At 30.7% G+C, this 27,064-nt stretch overlaps 1 protein-coding gene across 1 annotated transcript in view; it reads left to right on the forward strand.

Moving 5' to 3' along the window:
• Nucleotides 1–2,573: 2,573 nt before the first annotated feature.
• The window catches only part of LOC143227547 (uncharacterized), a 48,185-nt gene continuing 23,694 nt past the window's right edge, over nt 2,574–27,064 (forward strand). Inside the window, exons 1-6 of the mRNA XM_076458981.1 lie at nt 2,574–2,705; nt 4,608–4,866; nt 5,687–5,926; nt 11,160–11,267; nt 12,887–13,085; nt 23,208–23,341. Coding sequence (XP_076315096.1) covers nt 2,574–2,705; nt 4,608–4,866; nt 5,687–5,926; nt 11,160–11,267; nt 12,887–13,085; nt 23,208–23,341 — 1,072 coding nt within the window. The remainder of the gene's footprint in view (nt 2,706–4,607; nt 4,867–5,686; nt 5,927–11,159; nt 11,268–12,886; nt 13,086–23,207; nt 23,342–27,064) is intronic.

Raw genomic sequence — 27,064 nt, forward strand, 5'->3', positions numbered from 1 at the left:
AAATGGTTATTGTCTGGTTTAGTCTTGATGTATACAATGGTTATTGTCTGGTTTAGTCTTGATGTATACAATGGTTATTGTCTGGTTTAGTCTCGATGTGTACAATGGTTATTGTCTGGTTTAGTCTCGATGTGTACAATGGTTATTGTCTGGTTTAGTCTCGATGTGTACAATGGTTATTGTCTGGTTTAGTCTCGATGTGTACAATGGTTATTGTCTGGTTTAGTCTTGGTGTATACAACGGTTATTGTCTGGTTTAATCTCGATGTACAATAATTGGTTTATTGTCTGGTTTTGAGTCTCGATGTGTACAAGGGTTATTGTCTGGTTTAGTCTCGATGTGTACAATGGTTATTGTCTGGTTTTAGTCTTGATGTGTACAATGGTTATTGTCTGGTTTAGTCTCGATGTATACAATGGTTATTTTCTGGTTTAGTCTTGATGTGTACAATGGTTATTGTCTGGTTTAGTCTCGATGTATACAATGGTTATTGTTTGGTTTAGTCTGGATGTATACAATGGTTATTGTCTGGTTTAGTCTTGATGTGTATAATGGTTATTGTCTGGTTTAGTCTTGATGTATACAATGGTTATTGTCTGGTTTAGTCTTGATGTATACAATGGTTATTGTCTGGTTTAGTCTCGATGTGTGTACAATGGTTATTGTCTGGTTTAGTCTTGATGTGTACAATGGTTATTGTCTGGTTTAGTCTCTTTGTATTAGATCAATATCTGTGAAATATTTCCACCACTGTTACAGATACAGTAGATACTGCTGTCACAGGAAAAGATACAGATCTCTTTGTGCTCTTATGGTTTCATGTATATTTCAACTCATTTAAGAAAACGAAACAAACGCGTTACAAATTTTGAATTGTAAATGTCTACAAAATGGTCCAGAAAAGTATCACCAGTCGTGCAGGCAATCTCTAGTTTAATCATGCTTGTTTGGCACTGGAACGGAAGGATGGCTTACCAGAACTGTATTGGCGTTGGAAAGAAGGAATGGTTTTCCGGAACTGAAAAAGTGTTTCCTGATTTCAAGAAACAGACTGGAGTGTTTTCCAGTGAAGCATCTGAGGATGCTTTCGTTTTCTCGCATATAAGCTCTAATTTGTTTATATAGAAGCCATTCTGATGAAAGTTTGAATACATTGCGTTACAGGGGTTTCTGTAACAGTAGGTAGGTCCTCCCTACCTCATAGAAGCGGCTCTCTGGCATCACAGTACTCGTGTGTTACCAAGTTCAGCAGTGGATGAGAAAGTCTGACAACTTAGATCCAGAAAAATGAGGATTATAGCTTGAAATGAATAATTGTCGTAAAGAACGAACCATGCATTTTCCACCAGATCTGAGTTTCTTCTAAGGACCACCAGGTCTAACTGCAATACATGAAGATTTAGCTTCAAGAAGAATGAGATAGAATGCTCAGATGCATGTACAAAGTCATGGATGTCATCAGCCAAGATTCATCATTTGTTTCTACAGGTGTGAGGAACGTGTGATGGTAATTTTAGTGATCACTGAATGAATTCGTTGTTACTTAATACTATACTGTATTTATGTACATCTGTCAAAGGACATCTTAACTCTGGCTAAATGTCGTTGTTTTCTTTTAAATGTCTTAAAGTACAGAAACTGTTAATATGCCTATGATACTGAGAATGATAAAAAATACGATCAGACACTAAAATAATTTAAATCTGAATCCTACATCTATTCTTGTATTTAAGACGGACATTATTAGGGGGACTAGCGGCCATCTTGGATATTTGGTCAAGGTTTTCTAAAGTTAATCAGTATCAATATCTATATGAATGTTTTTATTCAGTTCCTAGAGACATGTAATATCTGAAGAGCATTATTGATAAAATATATCACATTGTGTGGGCATTTTGGATTTATGAAAATTAACAATTTTGTCTGTCCTACATTAATTTAAAATGTCAACATTTTTGTTCAGGATGCTTTGGTAGGATAGTCACAACAAATTCCAACTATGTTGTAATTTCATCTAGGCTTAACCGCAGATTGGTTGACCTATTATTTAATTGTTTCTACATTCTGTTGCTCTTTTCATTATCATTTTAATGTAGCTGTGGGCATGGCGTGACCAAGTGGTTAAGGTGAACTCATTATCTGAGGGTCGTGGGTTCGAATCCCCGTCACACAAACATGCTCGTCCATTCAGCCGTGAAGGAATTATAATGTGACGGTCAATCTCATTATTCATTGATAAAAGAGTAGCTCAGGTGTTGACGGTGGGTGGTGATGACTAGCTGCCTTCCCTCTAGTCTTATACTAATAAATTAGGGACGGCTAGCGCAGATAGCCCTCGAGTAGCTTTGCACGAAATTCAAAAACAAACAAATAATGTAACTTTACTTAAACTGTCATAATCTATGTAACTCGTTTTATATACTTTTTGTTGCTGCTGTTTATGTAGCCCAAATTTCGCTGTTACTGGGATCGGTTTACTATATCTACTGTTTATGTAACTCTTTGTTACGTCTCTGTCTAATGTTTAACATACACACTGGAACAGGCAAGTAGCGTATCCACAAAAGCAAGTATGTCTGATGTCATGGAGACCTCAGGACACGAGTCTCATGTCAAACATTCTAACTCTCCCAGCCTTTCAGCCCTGATGGCCGCTTGTCAGCAAAACAGCGAAGAAAAAGTCAAATTTATTCTAGAGAAAAAGGTAAGCCTTACCCTTGTTGTGTCTGTATCAATGTCCTATCACAATTTTACTGATGTATTTGTGTCAAGGTATCTTAACTCTGGCTTAAGGTTGTTGTTTTCTTTTCATACAGTTTAATTCCAGTTCTTGTTTTCAAAAGGACATCTTAACCCTGACTCGCCGATGTTGTTATTGCTCCTTTGTTCGTGTGTTGTTTTTTTCAAGGGGACCCATTAACTTTAATTTATCGATTTGTTTTTTCTAAGAGAAACTTTATTTCTCATTAATCAATGTTTGCTTCAAGGGAAACATCTGAATTCTGAGATCTTATATCTTTGCAAAAGACCAAACTTCGTAAAAGACTTCATAGAAAAAAAATTATTTGAGCCTTCAAACGTCATCTGTTTTTCACAAGAATGTCACTAGATCTTATATTAGGCCAGGTGGGTTAAGGAGTACGACTCGTAATCTGAGGGTCGCGGGTTCGCATCCCCTTCGTACTAAACATGCTCACCTTTTCAGCCGTGGGGCGTTATAATGTGACGGTCAATTCCACTATTCGTGGGTAAAATAGTAGTCCAAGAGTTGGCGGTGGGTGGCGACGACTAGCTGTTTTCCCTCTAGTCTTACACTGCTAAATAAGGGACGGCTAGCACAGATAGCCATCGTGTAGCTTTGCGCGAAATTTAAAACAAACAAACAAACAATATATTATAATATTTATGCAATTATTAAAACATTATCTATACAAGTTATATTACTAAAAACTAATATGGCACATATAACAGAAAAATATGGAATTGATTCTAAAATATAATGAGAATGCAAAACGTGACTTGATTAATAATATTCGTCTGCTACACGAAACATATTTTTTAATATGAACATGAAATAATTTATTTAATGAACCCAGTATTTTGTCGTATCAGGTTTGTAATGATTTAAAATCTCAATGTTCGAATGTAATCCGTTTTATACAATTGTAAGTTAGGTGAATGAAAGTTTCTCTTAAAAATGGAAAGTAAAGTAGCCAAAAAAAGTTGAAACGAACGAAACATTTTGAACACGTTGTCAAGTGGTCGACTGTACGTTATATTTTCACATTCTTTTTGTTTGGTTTGGATTTCGCGCAAAACTACATGAGGGCTATCTGCGCTAGCCATCCCTTATTTAGCAGTGTAAGACTAGAGGGAAGGCAGTTAGTCATCATCACCTTCCGCCAACGCTTGGGCTACTCTTTTACTAACGAATAGTGGGATTGAAAATTACATTATAACGCCCCACGTTTGATAGGACGAGCATGTGTGGTTTGGTGGGGATTCGAACCCGCGACCATCGGATTACGAGTCCAATGCCTAACCTCTTGGTCATACCGGGCTGTTTTTGTTTGCATAATAACTCGTGTGAAATCAAGGTTCGATAGATCTTTCTCGGTTTAAATGATTCCTAAACAGTTTCAAAGTTTCAGAAACATTACGTCTGGGCCTCTTTGTCTCAAGGACCTTGATGCGTGTGCACTAGTTTGCACCTCTCTTGCCGAAAATATTTAATAAGGTTTCAACGTACGTAATAGTGATTTTATCATGAAACCCTTCGTTTCTACATCTGGGTGTTTCAAAATTACATAGTTAATCATAAAATAGTAATTTTATTTGGAGTGTACAGAATATTCATTAATGATAAATTAAAAGACCAACACCTGCTACCACATAATTACAGAAAACATATTTCAGAAAAACAGTTTTGTTGTAAATTTTTACAGAATTTATTCTCTTGGTCTTAACGTTTCTATTAATTTAATACAAATATTTAACTTACTGGTATAATTGCAACAGTACTCTTTTTAATTATTTCTTATGCTATATTTTACCTTCTGTGAAACAATTTAAATTTGATCCACTTATGTTTGTTTTACTATGACAGCGCCATCTAGTGGCCACAAGAGATAGGAGTGGAAAAACAGCTCTACATTATTGTACGGAAAATAAAGACATAACTTGTGCTGACCTCATCTTAAAAACTGACCCCAGCCTGATAAACGAAAAAGACGAAGAAGGTTATTCGGCTCTCCACCTAGCGGTGATTTGCGGCAACAAACTTATGGCAAAATATCTAATTGACAAGGGTGCCGACGTCAACAGTGTTGACAATGAACTGCACACGTGCATCCACTGGGCAACAGGTACGGTGACGATAAATCCTCAGCTCGTTCTTTTAAGCTAATAATAACAGATTTAATATTATATCGAGCAACAGTACTTTAAAAAGATTTAATATTATATCGAGCAACAGTACTTTAAAAAGATTTAATATTATATCGAGCAACAGTACTTTAAAGATTTAATATTATATCGAGCAACAGTACTTTAAAAAGATTTAATATTATATCGAGCAACAGTACTTTAAAAAGATTTAATATTATATCGAGCAACAGTACTTTAAAAAGATTTAATATTATATCGAGCAACAGTACTTTAAAAAGATTTAATATTATATCGAGCAACAGTACTTTAAAAAGATTTAATATTATATCGAGCAACAGTACTTTAAAAAGATTTAATATTATATCGAGCAACAGTACTTTAAAAAAAGCTGTGCTTCCCAACTATAATTGCAATATCTTTCTCCAATATATTTTAGATCTATTGTATTAATGTCTTTGCTGACATATAATGAACAAAAATGGGCAGCTGTTGAGGTTTTTTTTTTTCTATACAAGAGAAACGGTTGGGGTAACTAGTAACTCACAACACATCTTAACTACATGTCGGTAAATTTACGGACATACAAAATTAAGCTTGGGAGTTCAGTTATCTGCGGTCCACAGCCCAATGTGACTTTGTCATAGAAAAAACAAATAAACATAATTCAATTTCTTCTGCAGTAATCCCACAAAACAAAGTCTACACAGGTGATAAGTTACGTGTCAAACTAACAATAACTATTTATAAATGGAGGGATTCTGTATCTAATAACTTTATCTTTGTTCCTTCCTCTATCAGTTTGTGGTGAACTAGATTGTTTAGATATCTTGATTGATGCCAGTGGAGACCCTGCTACGCCGGACATTCACGGGGCTTATCCTATACACTACGCTGCCCAGATGTGTGGGCCCAACCGTGAGACGGGCAATGATGTGACGTTAGGTCTTGCTGTTCTCCACAAGCTTCTAGCTCGAGGCGTGGACGTCAATGTTAAAGATAAAGATGGCCGCCAACCACTGCTGTGGGCAGCGAGTGTAGGTAAATTAATTTCTTGAAAAAACTGCGATTATTTTAATAAGTTGCTGGCAAGTTAGCCTGCTAAGTTACTATAGAATTGTAAGTTCTTACCAAGTTAGCCTGCTAAGTTACTATAGAATTGCAAGTTCTTGGCAAGTTAGCCTGCTAAGTTACTATTGAATTGCAAGTTGTTGCCAAGTTAGCCTGCTAAGTTACTATAGAATTGCAAGTTGTTACCAAGTTAGCCTGCTAAGTTACTATAGAATTGCAAGTTGTTACCAAGTTAGCCTGCTAAGTTACTATAGAATTGCAAGTTGTTACCAAGTTAGCCTGCTAAGTTACTATAGAATTACACTTCATTTAGAATTTAAAATAAATATAATGAAAAGAAAAACAAAAAATTCTTTACTTTAAACAGTGTTTGGCAAGCTGATGATTCAGTTTGAATCCCGGTCGCACCAAACATGCTCGCCTTTCAATCGTGGGGACATTATAATGTGACGGTCAATCCCACTATTCGTTTGTAAAAGAGTATCCCAAGAGTATGCGGTGGGTGGTGATGACTAGCTGCCTTCCCTCTAGTCTTACACTGCTAAATTAAGGGCGGCTAGCGCAGATAGTCCTCGAGTAGCTTTGTGCGAAATTCAAAAACAAAACAAACAAACAGAATACAAAAGCAAATCATAATTTTGATACTTTCGGAAAATCATTAAAGTTTGTTAAAATTAGCCAATCAATTAATTTATTAAAATAATGAACACAAACACAGTATACTTCAGGTAATGACGTGTATATTCTTCTATACTTAACTAACACACATATTTCTCTGTCTACATAATCACTAAGATTTCTTTTCCTGAAGGGCAGATTCAGAACGTATGGAAAATTTTAAATGCGGGTGAAGCAGAACTCTTCAATATCCAGGTAGCCACACCCTTACATAGATACTGTTGCTAAGTGATTCGTAAGTTACAAAAGACAACTGTTAAAATTACAAACAATATTATTAACGTGATTCTAATTAATAATTAAATATATTCACAATGTCCTAGTATATGAATAGCGGACCTTGTAGTCCTAGAAAATCCCTTAAGGATGGACCAGCGATTGCGTGTTTCTCGATAACATTTTGGCTGGATTAAGTTTGCGATGATTGCAAATATTAATTATTCAAATTTCAAATTTTTGTTATTTTAAACACACTTTGCACACGCTAGGCAGATCTGTTTCAAAATGATAGCGACACACTGTGAACGGTATATGTCATTTTATGTCGGAATGTTTTGTTTGTTTGTAATTTAGCACAAAGCTACACAGTGGGCCAACTATGGTCTGTCCACCATGGGCGTTGAAACCCGTTTTATAGCGTTTTAAGTCCGCGGACATGCCGCTTTGTCAGTGGGGGGCATATAGTAATGTTCGGTTGTTAAGAGCAAGAAATGTTACATACATTTATGAAGTTAAGTAAAGAGAAATGGAAACAGATTAAACACCTGACAGAGAAATCAGGAGTAACACTTAAAAATGAAAATATTGATAGATTAACACTTACAACAAGGAAATGAGAAATGAGTTAACACATAAAATGGTAAAGATGATTCTATTAATAGTTTACAATGTTTTATTTTTATGTAGATATAAATTAAGTAGAATTTAATTAATTATATTTGTCATAAGACATTAGTAGTAGGCCTTTCTTAACCCTAAAGTGTTTATTCAGTTCTTTGAGTCTTTTTAAGAAGAAAAAAGTGTAAAAAGTACGTCAACCACATTTTATGTGCATGTGCAAAAAAGTATAATAAGTACGTCAACCACATTATATGTGCATGTGCACAAACTTTACGTATGTATCTACCTATGTACGCGTCCGAAAAAAAAAAAATATATATATATATATATACAATGTAGCGCTACCTATTGAATTACATAACAAACACAAAACATCAAAACTCATTTTCACTTTGAGTATTCATGATTCAGGCAATTAGAAAAATGACCACAACATGTGCAACAACCATTTCTTTATGACACAACACAGTTTTAAATAACAGTGCTCTTATCCCAACAAGAGCACAACTTTCACTAGGACTGTACGTTAATGTTTAATTGTATATTTATTGATGTAATTTAATAAATGTAGTACTAAAAATGGAGTTATTAAAAATGTTACTTTTCTTCCCCAAAAGGAGGCACTTTTAATACATAAAAACATTGAGTTTATGTCAGCACAATCTGAACATCCTTCACGTGCACTACTTCCCAGAAAAAACAAACACTTTTGGAAACTGTTCACCTTTTCTTTTCTTTCTCGATGAGGTATGAACGCTACGATTAATTATTATTAGTTAAAACAGCCGCCCTCAGGTTGGTGCTTCTGCTAATTGTAATTCGTCAAATTAGAAAAAGTCGTTCACACCATAAAAACTGTTGGTATAATAAATTAGTTACATAGGTGGTGTGTTTCCCATGTCTCAGTCGGCCCCTGGTGGATTCCGTGTTGAACTAAACCTGTAGTCCCACCCCTAGTGGCACAGCGAAATGTCTGCGGACTTAAAACGCTGAAAACCGGGTTTTAATACCCATGGTGAGCGGAGTACAAATAGCTCTTTGTGTATCTTTGTGCTTACTACAAACAACCTGTGGTCAACAATAGACAAGGCAAACACAGCGTGGTTGAAATAGTGATATTTATACTTCTTATAATTCACTGCACAACAATTGTTTTTAAAAGTTTTGCTTCCTGAAAAGTTTTTACTGATTGTGACAGGTACCTGGTGGGTATGCACAATTATAGTTTTGGTTTTGCTTCATCACGTAGGAACTTTGAGAATATACAGTTAACTGTTTACTGGCAATAACGTATTTAATTGCGTTTATGTTTCTAATACGCTATTAAGTTCAACATAATTAAAAGTGTTTTGCTCCTAATTTTCGTTTGTATTCAATGTCCGGTGCATCACGTTGCAGTGTCCAACAGTATTCAGCAAGCATGGATGGATTCCAGTTGCCCTAATATCGTTTTTCCATTGTAGCAATGTCCTGATGAAACTGAAGATTTCAATGAAACGGTACATGATAGGCATATTTGGATGTGATTTTCGTGATCAACAGCCACAAATCTATAAGGAACACCCAACAGTGTTCAAGAAGCAAAAACTTTGTTGTGCAGTGTAATTATTGGAATGCTGGAAATAACTGGATAAAGAATATAGTCCTAAAATATGTACAGGGTGCGCAAGAATTTGGAAACGCCTTTGAAAACTTACACCTGGAAAACCACTTAATATAAAGACACGTGGTTTGTTATACGTGCAACAATATGATTGCCACTTCCTCGTATAGCAGGCCTAATTCTGACGTATTATGGCAAGTATAATTAATTATAATCATGCTTCGACACGTTAGACAAGGTGTCACGTCATAAATAATCTTATAATTGACAAAATTACAATAAACCTGTTCTTTAAACAGCAATATATCCATTACACTAACATGATCGGTGTACGAAATGAAAAATAAATATAGCTATTTATTGGGATTCAATATCCGAGGTAGCTTTGTGTAGCTATGCAGTTAATTACAAACAAACTTGTTTCATTTCTATGCTTGAACATACAAAAGTCTACCCTCGTTCTCAGGCAAGAGTCAGTGACAGATCTACACTGGCCAATGAACAACAGGCAAAAGGAAGCCGAAACAATGTTATTGGGTGTTTCATTTCTGGGAAAACAAGAATAACGAGCACGTGAGTATTGGCAGAAACTTGCCTTCAACGAGAAAGTAAGAAATAATAACAAACTACTATCCGTGATTAGATGGATCTTGGAATGGTGGGCGGGACAAACAGACGATTGCACTGACTCTTATATCCAATCATATACCACCTCTGAAGCAATAGAATTCACCACCATGTGGGAAATCTTGAAAAAACAGTAGAGTTGCAACTGCAGATGGTTATTTGTCCAGAAAGCACAAAGAAAAGACATCAATACTAGCTCATTTGTGAATGTAATCAGTGATGATGAGAAAACCCACTTGTTGAGAAAAATATGTATGTAAAAATATGTATGTAAAAATATATATGTAAAAATATATATGTAAAAACGGCTCGTTTGGGTTGAGAAAAATGTTTTATGCAGAGGACCGAACAACGTTTCGACCTTCTTCGGTCATCGTCAGTTTCACAAAGAAAGAGAGAGGTAACTGACCACATGTTTGAAGAAAGTTGTGTAACTGAGTGTAAGAATGTAGAGGGCGTGCTTAGATGTTTGAATATATAATTTTATTTATTTTATTATATTAATATAGGTATAAAGGTGTTTTTTTATATTGGTTTATTTTGGGTTTAAGTTGTTGTATAAGTAAGGCTTCTTTAATCAGTGATGTCGAGAAACCCACTTGTTGAGAAATTTATATGCAAAAACGGCTCGTTTGGGTTGAGAAGAGCGAACAACGTTTCGACCTTCTTCGGTCATCGTCAGGTTCTATGTAAAATATTTTCTCAACCCAAACGAGCCGTTTTTGCATATAAATTTAAGGCTTCTTTAATTTTGCGTTTGTTTATGTTTGTTTTTTTATTTAGTATTTGAGTGTTTTCTATGGTTATGTTGTGTTTATTTGACCTGCAATGTTCGAAAACGTGTGAAGGTGACTTTTTATGTTCTTTGAATCTGGTTTCCATTGTTCTACTTGTTTCTCCAATATAAAAGTCGTGGCAGTTATCACATTGTATTTTATAAATAATGTTGGTGTGGTGTTTGTCAGTGTAGTTTTTACATAGTATAGACCTCAGTTTTGTGCCTGGTTTTTGAATAAATTTGGTATTAACTGGAATGTCATATTTTGTTATTAGTTTTTGACAAATGTTGGTTATGTTCCTGCTGATGCCAGGAATACATGGTATGCAGTACATTCCTATACTCAATTACACAACCACCACCAAACATGTGACCAGCTATCGGTCAATTACCTCTTTCTTTCTTTGTGAACCTGACAATGACCGAAGAAGGTCGAAACGTTGTTCACTCCTATGCACAAAAAAATTTTCTCAACCAAAACCAGCCGTTTTCAGGTATACATTTCTCTCATTTGTGAATACCTATGAGATTCCTGACAAATCTTAATACAACTTTCTTCTATAACAAATGTAATATACACTCAATCAAATGTTTACTGCGTATTGACTTTTTAAAGATTTTCTCGGAAGAATGGACCAATCTTTTACTTTAATTAGTGCTTGCTTTGTTTTCTAAAGATCCTAGGCCTAGTAAAACATCCTATTCCTCAGAAAGCAGTGACGTCATCGTTGCCTTGGTGAACGCTGGAGCTTCAGTGGCGGCTGAAGACAAAGACGGTTTAACAGGTAAGAATCCTTTATGTATGCTAAGTACCACCTTCATTGTATATCTCATTTGGTAGTTTCAACCTACACGTAAGAATCCTTTATGTATACTAAGTAATACCTTCATTGTATATCTCATTTGGTAGTTTCAACCTACACGTAAGAATCCTTTATGTATGCTAAGTACCACCTTCATTGTATATCTCATTTGGTAGTTTCAATCTACACGTAAGAATCCTTTATGTATGCTAAGTACCACCTTCATTGTATATCTCATTTGGTAGTTTCAATCTGCACGTAAGAATCCTTTATGTATACTAAGTAATACCTTCATTGTATATGTCATTTGGTAGTTTCAACCTACACGTAAGAATCCTTTATGTATGCTAAGTACCACCTTCATTGTCTATCTCATTTGGTAGTTCCAACCTACACGTAAGAATCCTTTATGTATGCTAAGTACCACCTTCATTGTCTATCTCATTTGGTAGTTCCAACCTAAACGGCACCTTATCTGACATATGGGCAAGTCAGAACCCCTAAAGTTCAAGAATAGCCAACCCAAATTGAAAACTGCTGACTGGACAAAGAAGAATCGACTGTTATTAACCAATAGCAGGACTGACACATCACACACACACACACACACGCACACAACTCACTTGGAATGGCAACAAGTAAGACACATTTTTGGTCATAAAAGTGAATAACTTCTTAATCGCACAGTCAATATATGTCACCAAGTATTTCAAATGGTGTTTAACAACTGTGAAAAAAGAATCCTTTGTGTTAATTTTACCACATTCTTCTGGCAGACGAAACACGTTCATCTAGTAAGTAGTTCAAAGTTAAGCGCGTGATCCATGCTAGGGCCATTCTGCTCTATGCAGCTATAGCCAGTGGTCGACCTCATAGATGTTTTGAAATTTTATTGTTTGAATAGCTTTCTCAAAACGGCACTTTGCGGTACCTGATATTACCTTGTAACAATATAAAAACGGCATTTTGCGGCATCTCATGTTATCTTGTGGCAATATAAAAACGGCACTTTTCGGCATCTCATATTATATTGTGTCAAAATAATAAAACCAGTTTCTGTGCCTTAACACTGAATATATCAAGACATAATATATTGTAGCCTATAATTAACAGTAAGAAACTGCCCATTACCACATTTTATTTTTTGATAAATAACGTTACCTGTGCGAACTACCCTTATTCCTCTTTCGATACGATCAGGTCAAACAAAACAAGCACTTCATGGAGAACTGTTCACTTTTCCCACGTTGAAAACGAGTTCATAATATATAAAAACAATATCTAATGTGGTGTTAATATTCAAGTGATTTTTGAAATTCAGTCATTTGGAACAAAAGGAATTTCTCATGCATAACTAATAGGATTCTGAGCACGCGTCTGGTTTCTTAGCGCGTGTCAATAATCCAACCACAATTTCACGTGGATGAACGACATTGAATTTTTAAACTATATTAAGATGTTACATATAAAAAAGTACTAATCTTTAGAACAACTCTGTGATCCAAGTCTCTCCACATACCCTGGGAAAATAGAAGGAATATACATGAATATATAAAATATAATATACACGTAAAATCACACGTCTATTTTTCACTTCCTAGCTCTGCACTGTGCAGCGAGCCGAGGGCACGTGGATTGTTTGGAAACCCTAATAAATCTGTGCGGAGCTGAAGTTGAAACAATTGACAGTAACGGCTGTACGGCCTTATTCTTCGCAGTCACCTTGGGTCATGCTGACTGCACTCAGCTATTACTCCAGCATGGTGCTGACCCTAACCGACAGGACAGGAAGGGAAGAACGTAAGTTCTCTAGTATAATCAGCTGTTGCTACAATACCGTAAATAAACCACAATAACGACATTATTATCAGGTAAGATAAACCTTACTAACCACAACGTTATTACTGCTAACGAACCTTGATAACAACTATATTGTTAGGTGAAATAAACCTTGGTAACTTCAACAATATCAAGGGTAACGAACTTGACAACAGGCATTGCATGGTCACGTGGTTAGGGGCGATCGACTCGAAATATGAGGATCGAGGATACAAGTACCCGTCACACAAAACATAATCACCCTCTTAACCATGGAAGCATAATGACGGTTAATGCCAGTATTCGGTGATAAAAGAGCAGCCCAAGAGAGCCCGGTGGGTGTTGAGGACTACCTGTTTTCCTACAACTCTTACACTGTTAACTTACGTATCGCTAGCGTGAAGCTTTGCGCGAAATTCCAAAACAAATCAAACCATCCTGATATCTACTGCATTATTACAACTAATGAATCTTGATATCTACTACATTATTCCTACTAATGAATCTTGATATCTACAACATTATTACAACTAATGAATCTTGATATCTACTACATTATTACTATTAATGAATCTTGATATCTACTACAATATTACTACAAATGAACCTTGATACCCACTACATTATTACTACTAATGAACTTTGATATCTACTACATTATTACTACTAATGAATCTTGATATCTACTACATTATTACTACTAATGAATTTTGATATCTACTACATCATTACAACTAATGAATCTTGATATCTACTACATTATTACTACTAATGAATCTTGATATCTACTACATTATTACAACTAATGAACCTTGATATCTACAACAATATTACTACAAATGAACCTTGATACCCACTACATAATTACTACAAATGAATTTTGATATCTACTACATTATTACCACTAATGAATTTTGACATCTACAACAATATTACTAAAAATGAACCTTGATATCTACTACATTATTACTACTAATGAACCTTGATATCTACTACATTATTACTATTAATGAATCTTTATATCTACTACATTATTACTGTTAATCAATCTTGATATCTACTACATTATTACTACTAATGAATCTTGATATCTACTACATTATTACTAGTAATGAATCTTGATATCTACTACATTATTACTACTAATGAATATTGATATCTACTACACTATTACTACTAATGAACCTTGATATCAACTACATTATTACTACTAATGAACCTTGATATCTACTACACTATTACCTCTAAAGAATTTTGATATCTACTACATTATTACTACTAATGAGCCTTGACATCTACTACATTATTACTACTAATGAATCTTGATATCTACTATATTATTACAATTAATGAAACTTGATATCTACTACGTTATTACAATTAATGAACCTTGATATTTACTACGTTATTAATAGTAATCAATTTTGATATCTACAACATTATTACTACTAGTGAACTCTGATATCTACTACATTATTACTACTAATCAATTTTGATATCTACTACATTATTACTACTAATGAACCTTGATATCTACTACATTATTACTACTAATGAACCTTGATATCTACTACATTATTATAACTAATGAATCTTGATATCTACTACATTATTAATATAATGAATTTTGATATCTACTACATTATTACTATCAATGAATTTTCATATCTACTACATTATTACTATTAATGAATTTTGATATCTACTGCATTTTACTACTAATGAATTTTGATATCTACTGCATTTTTACTACTAATGAATTTTTATATCTATTACATTATTGCCACTAATAAATTTTGCTTTCTACCACATTATTGCTACAAATGAATTTTGATATCTACTATATTATTACTAATAATGAATTTTGATATCTACTACATTATTACTACTAATGAGCCTTGACATCTACCACATTTTTACTACTATTAATCTTGATATCTACTACATTATTACTACTAATGAGCCTTGACATCTACCACATTATTACTACTAATGAATCTTGATATCTACTACATTATTACTACTAAAGAATTCTGATATCTACTGCATTATTACCACTAGTGAGCCTTGACATCTACCACATTATTACTACTAATGAATCTTGATATCTACTACATTATTACCTCTAAAGAATTTTGATATCTACTACATTATAACAATTAATTAATCTTGATATCTACTACATTATTACTACTAACTAATCTTGATATCTACTACATTATTACTACTAATGAATCTTGATATCTAATACATTATTACTATTAATGAATTTTGATATCTAATACATTATTACTACTAATGAATCTTGATATCTACTACATTATTACTATTAATCAAACTTGATATCTACGACATTATTACTACTAATGAGCCTTGATATCTACTACATTATTACTATTAATGAATCTTTATATCTACTACATTATTACTGTTAATCAATCTTGATATCTACAACATTATTACTACTAGTGAACTCTGATATCTACTACATTATTACTACTAATGAATTTTGATATCTACTACATTATAACTACTAATGAATTTTGATATCTACTACATTATCACTACTAATGAATTTTGGTATCTACTACATTATTACTACTAATGAATTTTGATATCTACTACATTATTACTACTAATGAACCTTGATATCTACTACATTATTACTACTAATGAACCTTGATATCTACTACATTATTATAACTAATGAATTTTGATATCTACTACATTATTAATATAATGAATTTTGATATCTACTACATTATTACTATCAATGAATTTTCATATCTACTACATTATTACTATTAATGAATTTTGATATCTACTGCATGCATTTTTACTACTAATGAATTTTGATATCTACTGCATTTTACTACTAATGAATTTTTATATCTATTACATTATTGCCACTAATAAATTTTGCTTTCTACCACATTATTGCTACAAATGAATTTTGATATCTACTATATTATTACTAATAATGAATTTTGATATCTACTACATTATTACTACTAATGAGCCTTGACATCTACCACATTTTTACTACTAATGAATCTTGATATCTACTACATTATTACTACTAAAGAATTCTGATATCTACTGCATTATTACCACTAGTGAGCCTTGACATCTACCACATTATTACTACTAATGAATCTTGATATCTACTACATTATTACCTCTAAAGAATTTTGATATCTACTACATTATAACAATTAATTAATCTTGATATCTACTACATTATTACTACTAACTAATCTTGATATCTACTACATTATTACTAATAATGAGCCTTGACATCTACCACATTATTACTACTAATGAATCTTGATATCTACTACATTATTACTACTAAAGAATTCTGATATCTACTGCATTATTACCACTAGTGAGCCTTGACATCTACCACATTATTACTACTAATGAATCTTGATATCTACTACATTATTACCTCTAAAGAATTTTGATATCTACTACATTATAACAATTAATTAATCTTGATATCTACTACATTATTACTACTAACTAATCTTGATATCTACTACATTATTACTACTAATGAATATTGATATCTAATACATTATTACTATTAATGAATTTTGATATCTAATACATTATTTCTACTAATGAATCTTGATATCTACTACATTATTACTATTAATTAAACTTGATATCTACGACATTATTACTACTAATGAGCCTTGATATCTACTACATTATTACTATTAATGAATCTTTATATCTACTACATTATTACTGTTAATCAATATTGATATCTACAACATTATTACTACTAGTGAACTCTGATATCTACTACATTATCACTACTAATGAATTTTGATATCTACAACAATATTACTAAAAATGAACCTTGATATCTACTACATTATTACTACTAATGAACCTTGATATCTACTACATTATTCCTATTAATGAATCTTTATATCCACTACATTATTACTACTAATGAACTTTGATATCTACTACATTATTACTACTAATGAATCTTGATATCTACTACATTATTACTACTAATGAATTTTGATATCTACTACATCATTACAACTAATGAATCTTGATATCTACTACATTATTACTACTAATGAATCTTGATATCTACTACATTATTACAACTAATGAACCTTGATATCTACAACAATATTACTACAAATGAACCTTGATACCCACTACATTATTACTACAAATGAATTTTGATATCTACTACATTATTACCACTAATGAATTTTGACATCTACAACAATATTACTAAAAATGAACCTTGATATCTACTACATTATTACTACTAATGAACCTTGATATCTACTACATTATTACTATTAATGAATCTTTATATCTACTACATTATTACTGTTAATCAATCTTGATATCTACTACATTATTACTACTAATGAATCTTGATATCTACTACATTATTACTAGTAATGAATCTTGATATCTACTACATTATTACTACTAATGAATATTGATATCTACTACACTATTACTACTAATGAACCTTGATATCAACTACATTATTACTACTAATGAACCTTGATATCTACTACACTATTACCTCTAAAGAATTTTGATATCTACTACATTATTACTACTAATGAGCCTTGACATCTACTACATTATTACTACTAATGAATCTTGATATCTACTATATTATTACAATTAATGAAACTTGATATCTACTACGTTATTACAATTAATGAACCTTGATATTTACTACGTTATTAATAGTAATCAATTTTGATATCTACAACATTATTACTACTAGTGAACTCTGATATCTACTACATTATTACTACTAATGAACCTTGATATCTACTACATTATTATAACTAATGAATCTTGATATCTACTACATTATTAATATAATGAATTTTGATATCTACTACATTATTACTATCAATGAATTTTCATATCTACTACATTATTGCCACTAATAAATTTTGCTTTCTACCACATTATTGCTACAAATGAATTTTGATATCTACTATATTATTACTAATAATGAATTTTGATATCTACTACATTATTACTACTAATGAGCCTTGACATCTACCACATTTTTACTACTATTAATCTTGATATCTACTACATTATTACTACTAATGAGCCTTGACATATACCACATTATTACTACTAATGAATCTTGATATCTACTACATTATTACTACTAAAGAATTCTGATATCTACTGCATTATTACCACTAGTGAGCCTTGACATCTACCACATTATTACTACTAATGAATCTTGATATCTACTACATTATTACCTCTAAAGAATTTTGATATCTACTACATTATAACAATTAATTAGTCCTGATATCTACTACATTATTACTACTAACTAATCTTGATATCTACTACATTATTACTACTAATGAATCTTGATATCTAATACATTATTACTATTAATGAATTTTGATATCTAATACATTATTACTACTAATGAATCTTGATATCTACTACATTATTACTATTAATCAAACTTGATATCTACGACATTATTACTACTAATGAGCCTTGATATCTACTACATTATTACTATTAATGAATCTTTATATCTACTACATTATTACTGTTAATCAATCTTGATATCTACAACATTATTACTACTAGTGAACTCTGATATCTACTACATTATTACTACTAATGAATTTTGATATCTACTACATTATAACTACTAATGAATTTTGATATCTACTACATTATCACTACTAATGAATTTTGATATCTACTACATTATTACTACTAATGAATTTTGATATCTACTACATTATTACTACTAATGAACCTTGATATCTACTACATTATTACTACTAATGAACCTTGATATCTACTACATTATTATAACTAATGAATTTTGATATCTACTACATTATTAATATAATGAATTTTGATATCTACTACATTATTACTATCAATGAATTTTCATATCTACTACATTATTACTATTAATGAATTTTGATATCTACTGCATTTTTACTACTAATGAATTTTGATATCTACTGCATTTTTACTACTAATGAATTTTTATATCTATTACATTATTGCCACTAATAAATTTTGCTTTCTACCACATTATTGCTACAAATGAATTTTGATATCTACTATATTATTACTAATAATGAATTTTGATATCTACTACATTATTACTACTAATGAGCCTTGACATCTACCACATTTTTACTACTATTAATCTTGATATCTACTACATTATTACTACTAATGAGCCTTGACATCTACCACATTATTACTACTAATGAATCTTGATATCTACTACATTATTACTACTAAAGAATTCTGATATCTACTGCATTATTACCACTAGTGAGCCTTGACATCTACCACATTATTACTACTAATGAATCTTGATATCTACTACATTATTACCTCTAAAGAATTTTGATATCTACTACATTATAACAATTAATTAATCTTGATATCTACTACATTATTACTACTAACTAATCTTGATATCTACTACATTATTACTACTAATGAATATTGATATCTAATACATTATTACTATTAATGAATTTTGATATCTAATACATTATTACTATTAATTAAACTTGATATCTACGACATTATTACTACTAATGAGCCTTGATATCTACTACATTATTACTATTAATGAATCTTTATATCTACTACATTATTACTGTTAATCAATATTGATATCTACAACATTATTACTACTAGTGAACTCTGATATCTACTACATTATTACTACTAATGAATTTTGATATCTACTACATTATCACTACTAATGAATTTTGATATCTACTACATTATCACTACTAATGAATTTTGATATCTACTACATTATTACTACTAATGAATTTTGATATCTACTACATTATTACTACTAATGAACCTTGATATCTACTACATTATTACTACTAATGAACCTTGATATCTACTACATTATTATAACTAATGAATCTTGATATCTACTACATTATTAATATAATGAATTTTGATATCTACTACATTATTACTATCAATGAATTTTCATATCTACTGCATTTTTACTACTAATGAATTTTGATATCTACTGCATTTTTACTACTAATGAATTTTTATATCTATTACATTATTGCCACTAATAAATTTTGCTTTCTACCACATTATTGCTACAAATGAATTTTGATATCTACTATATTATTACTAATAATGAATTTTGATATCTACTACATTATTACTACTAATGAGCCTTGACATCTACCACATTTTTTTACTATTAATCTTGATATCTACTACATTATTACTACTAATGAGCCTTGACATCTACCACATTATTACTACTAATGAATCTTGATATCAACTACATTATTACTACTAATGAGCCTTGACATCTACCACATTATTACTACTAATGAATCTTGATATCTACTACATTATTACTACTAAAGAATTCTGATATCTACTGCATTATTACTACTAATGATCCTTGACATTTACTACATTATTACTATTAATGAATCTTGATATCTACTACATTATTACTACTAATGAGTTTTGATATCTACTATATTATTACTACTAATGAATTTTGATATCTACTACATTATTGCTACTAATGAATTTTGTTATCTACTATATTATTACTATTAATGAATTTTCATATCTACTACATTATTTATATTAATGAATTTTGATATCTACTGCATTTTTACTACAAATGAATTTTGATATCTATTACATTATTACCACAAATGAATTTTGATATCTACTACATTATTTATATTTATGAATTTTGATATCTACTGCATTTTTTTTACTACAAATGAATTTTGATATCTATTACATTATTACCACAAATGAATTTTGATATCTATTACATTATTACCACAAATGAATTTTGCTTTCTACTACATTATTTCTACAAATGAATTTTGATATCTTATATATTATTACTAATAATAAATCTTGATATCTACTACATTATTACTATTAATGAATCTTGATATCTACTATTTTATTACTACAAATGAACCTTGATATCTACTACATTATTATTATAAATGAATTTTGATATCTACTACATTATTGTTTCAAATGAACCTTGATATCTACTACATTAATACGACTAATGAGCCTTGATATCTATTACATTATTAATACTAATCAACCTTGATATCTACTACATTATTACTATTAATGAACCTTGATATTTACTGCATTATTACTACTAATGAATTTTGATATCTACTACATTATTACTACGAATGAGCCTTGATATCTACTACATTATTACTACTAGTGAACTCTGATATCTACTACATTATTACTACTAATGAATTTTGATATCTACTACATTATCACTACTAATGAATTTTGATATCTACTACATTATCACTACTAATGAATTTTGATATCTACTACATTATTACTACTAATGAATTTTGATATCTACTACATTATTACTACTAATGAACCTTGATATCTACTACATTATTACTACTAATGAACCTTGATATCTACTACATTATTATAACTAATGAATCTTGATATCTACTACATTATTAATATAATGAATTTTGATATCTACTACATTATTACTATCAATGAATTTTCATATCTACTGCATTTTTACTACTAATGAATTTTGATATCTACTGCATTTTTACTACTAATGAATTTTTATATCTATTACATTATTGCCACTAATAAATTTTGCTTTCTACCACATTATTGCTACAAATGAATTTTGATATCTACTATATTATTACTAATAATGAATTTTGATATCTACTACATTATTACTACTAATGAGCCTTGACATCTACCACATTTTTACTACTATTAATCTTGATATCTACTACATTATTACTACTAATGAGCCTTGACATCTACCACATTATTACTACTAATGAATCTTGATATCAACTACATTATTACTACTAATGAGCCTTGACATCTACCACATTATTACTACTAATGAATCTTGATATCTACTACATTATTACTACTAAAGAATTCTGATATCTACTGCATTATTACTACTAATGATCCTTGACATTTACTACATTATTACTATTAATGAATCTTGATATCTACTACATTATTACTACTAATGAGTTTTGATATCTACTATATTATTACTACTAATGAATTTTGATATCTACTACATTATTGCTACTAATGAATTTTGTTATCTACTATATTATTACTATTAATGAATTTTCATATCTACTACATTATTTATATTAATGAATTTTGATATCTACTGCATTTTACTACAAATGAATTTTGATATCTATTACATTATTACCACAAATGAATTTTGATATCTACTACATTATTTATATTTATGAATTTTGATATCTACTGCATTTTTACTACAAATGAATTTTGATATCTATTACATTATTACCACAAATGAATTTTGATATCTATTACATTATTACCACAAATGAATTTTGCTTTCTACTACATTATTTCTACAAATGAATTTTGATATCTTATATATTATTACTAATAATAAATCTTGATATCTACTACATTATTACTATTAATGAATCTTGATATCTACTATTTTATTACTACAAATGAACCTTGATATCTACTACATTATTATTATAAATGAATTTTGATATCTACTACATTATTGTTTCAAATGAACCTTGATATCTACTACATTAATACGACTAATGAGCCTTGATATCTATTACATTATTACTACTAATCAACCTTGATATCTACTACATTATTACTATTAATGAACCTTGATATTTACTGCATTATTACTACTAATGAATTTTGATATCTACTACATTATTACTACGAATGAGCCTTGAGATCTACTACATTATTACTACTAATGAATCTTCATTACTACTACATTATTAATACTATTGAATTTTGATATCTACTACATTATTATTATTAATGAGTCTTGATATCTATTACATTATTACTACTAATTAACCTTGATAACTACTTCATTACTGCTGCTAATAAACTATATACTCTCTCTGCTCTCGCTAATTTCTAGTTGTTCAAATTTGTTGCACTAAAATATCTGCTACCCAAAGATTTAAAGTTATTACTTTTATAACGTTTAAAAACCTCGTATTTTTGAAGTGCTGCCCACTGTGGAGCTGCCAAGGGACAACTGGAGACTTTAAAGATTCTCGAATCAAATGGGGGCAACATGTGGCTACCTAACGTGCGGGGAGATTTGCCTCTCCACGAAGCCGTCCAATCGGGTAGAAAAGGTGAACATATTTTCTTGCTTCAACCCAGACTGTATTCATTTTTATTATAAACTCTAGGAAGTAAAATAAGTTACCTGTTTCTTATTTATTTTTAGCGGACGCACTGCCTTGTTTTAAGATTGATTTGATTACGTTGCCAGTAAATATTTTATACAACCAACTACACTCACCATTACAAATATTAACGTTAATAATTAGTCCGATATATTCTTCGATTAAATTAAGCACTGTTGTATTCCAACATAGTCATTATTTTATCGTTTATACTGTTTTAATTTTGCGTTTTGTGTTTGTAAATTTTAGATCTTGTTATATCGTCTATACTGTCTTACCTTTGTGTTGTATTGTCTGTAAGTTTTATATATTGTTATATCGTCCTTACTGTCTTACCTTGTTCTTGTGTTGTCTGGTTTAAGATATTGTTATGTCGTTCTTACTGTCTTACTTTATATTGTATTACTGTTTTACCTTTGTGTTCTATTGTCTGTAAGTTTAAGATATTGTTATATAGTTTTTACTGTCTTACTTTATATTGTATTGTCTGGAAGTTTTAAATATTGTTATATCGTCTTTACTGCATTACTTTATATTGTATTGTCTGTAAGTTTAAGATATTGTTATATCGTTTTTACTGTATTACTTTATATTGTAATGTCTTTAAGTTTAAGATATTGTTATATCGTCTTTACTGTCTTACTTTATATTGTATTGTCTGTAAGTTTAAGATATTGTTATATCGTCTTTACTGTCTTACTTTATATTGTATTGTCTGTAAGTTTAAGATATTGTTATATAGTCTTTACTGTCTTACTTTATATTGTATTGTCTGTAAGTTTAAGATAATGTTATATCGTCTTTACTGTCTTACTTTATATTGTATTGTCTGTATGTTTAAGATATTGTTATATCGTCTTTACTGTTTTACTTTATATTGTATTGTCTGTAAGTTTAAGATATTGTTATATCGTCTTTACTGTCTTACTTTATATTGTATTGTCTGTAAGTTTAAGATATTGTTATATCGTCTTTACTGTCTTACTTTATATTGTATTGTCTGTAAGTTTAAGATATTGTTATATCGTCTTTACTGTCTTACTTTATATTGTATTGTCTGTAAGTTTAAGATATTGTTATATCGTCTTTACTGTCTTACTTTATATTGTATTGTCTGTAAGTTTAAGATATTGTTATATCTTTATTACTGTCTTACTTTATATTGTATTGTCTGTAAGTTTAAGATATTGTTATATCGTCTTTACTGTCTTACTTTATGTTGTATTGTCTGTAAGTTTAAGATATTATTGTGTCATTTACACCTTCTTATATTTGAGTTGCATTGTTTGTAAATTTTATTTGTTATTGTATTGTCAATACCTTCTTATCTTTCTGTTTTATTGTTTGTAAGTTTTAGCTCTTGTTGTGTCACAAACAACCTTATCTTTAATCAGTGATGTCGAGAAACCCACTTGTTGAGAAATTTATATGCAAAAACGGCTCATTTGGGTTGAGAAAATATTTTACATAGAAGAGCGAACAACGTTTCGATCTTCTTCGGTCATCGTCAGGTTCACAAAGAAAGAGGTAACTGACCGGAAGCTGACCACATGTTTGAAAGGGGTTGTGTAACTGAGTGTCGGAATGTAGAGGGCGGTGTTAGATGTTTGAATATATAATTTTATTTATTTTATTATATTAATATAGGTATATTTTAATATACCTATTTTAATATTTTAGATTTTTGTTGTTGTTATAGAAGATCTAATGAAAATTGTAGAAGTCAGAAAATAAAAGAAACTTAAAAACTAAAGATAGATATAATAATTATGTATTTAAAGGTTTACAGATAAAGGTTTGTCAAACTCTGGGAATCAAGAAATAAAATAATAAAAGAAATAAGTTATTTGTGTAGAGTTTGTGTAATAATAGCAGCAGTACGGTTTTATACAACAAAATATATCTTAGTTATGACGAGAAAATCCGCTTGTAGATAAAAAAAATATATATGTAAAAACTGTTGGTTTGGGTTGAGAAAAGTTTATATACGTAGAGGAGCAAACAACGTTTCTACCTTTTTTGGTCATCGTCAGGTTCACAAAGAAAGATAGAGGTAACTGAGTGTAGGAATGTAGAGGGCGTGCTTAGATGTTTGATTATATTTATTAATATAGGTATAAAGGCGTTCCTTTATATTGGTTTATTTTGGGTTTAAGTTGTTGTATAAGTAAGGCTTCTTTAATTTTGCGTTTGTTTATGTTTGTTTCTTTATTTAGTATTTGAGTGTTTTCTATGGTTATGTTGTGTTTATTTGACTTGCAGTGTTCGAAAACGTGTGAAGGTGAATTTTTATGTTCTGTGAATCTGGTTTCCATTTTTCTACTTGTTTCTTCAATATTGAAGTCGTGGCAGTTATCACATTGTATTTTATAAATAATGTTGGTGTGGTGTTTGTCAGTGTAGTTTTCACATAGTATAGACCTCAGTTTTGTGCCTGGTTTTTGAATAAATTTGGTATTAACTGGAATGTCATATTTTGTTACTAATTTTTGCCAAATGTTGGTTATTTGTTTGCTGATGTCAGGAATATATGGTATACAGCAGTATATGGTTTCGTGATTTTTTGATTCGTGAGATATATTTACTTTAGTTGGTTGATTTTGCTTTCTGTCTAGGTGTGTGCGTATAATGTTTTCTACGGTTTGTGGGGGAAACTTATTGATGTTGATGAAGTATTGTTTTATTTTGTCTAATTCATCGTTAATTTTATCTGGTGAGCATAGTTTTATGGCTGTGTTTATTTGGTTTCTTAGTATGTTGAGTTTTTCTTTTGTTTCATGTGCTGAGTCACAAGGAATGTATAGTCCAGTATGGGTGATTTTTCGGTGAATTTCTGTTTTGAATTGTGTGTCGGTTCTTCTAATTTTGAGGTTAAGAAATGATATTTGATTGCTTTCTTCCTGTTCACATGTGAAGTTAATGTGAGTTAATGTGATTGAAAAAATTAAGTATGTGTTCTGTAGATTTGAATCCCGCAACCGTGTCATCTACATATCTGTACCAGAAAAGTGGTGGATGTAATGCTGTGTTAATTGCTTGTGTTTCAGCTTGTGTCATAAAAATATTGGCTAGAACTGGTGATACTGGGTTGCCCATGCTTAGGCCATTTGTTTGTATATAGTTTTGGTTGTTGAACATGAAGTTTGTCTTTATCGTGGTGAATTCTATGAGGGTTGCTAACTGGTTACTGGGAATTTCTATGGTTGGGTTAGGGTCTCGGATATAGAGTTCTAAGGCTATCTTGCAGGCTTCAGTGGTTGGAACTTCTGTAAAGAGGGATATAACATCGAAACTGGCCATTAAGGCTTTATGATTAAGTTGATTTAGATTAGACTTGAAATTAAAAGAGTCTTTGATGAATGAGCTGGCTGATGTTACATATTTGGAGAATGCACATGCTATGTATTTACCAAGATTGTAATTCAACGATTCATATGTGGACATTATTGGTCGTAATGGACAATCTGGTTTATGAGGTTTGGGGATGCCGTATATTTGCGGTGTGCGTGAGTCGGTTTTACGTAGGTAGGAATAAAGTGTTTGTGAAATTCTGTTGGCTTTTTTCATTTGTAGTAGTAATTTGTTCAGTTGCGTCTCGTGTGTCTTTGTTGGATTTGTGTGTATTGGTTTAAATTTGTTCGTGTCTGATAGGATGCTATTCATTTTTGG

The sequence above is a fragment of the Tachypleus tridentatus genome, chromosome 9, assembly GCF_004210375.1.
Source record: "Tachypleus tridentatus isolate NWPU-2018 chromosome 9, ASM421037v1, whole genome shotgun sequence".
NCBI classification, from domain to species: Eukaryota; Metazoa; Arthropoda; class Merostomata; order Xiphosura; family Limulidae; genus Tachypleus; species Tachypleus tridentatus.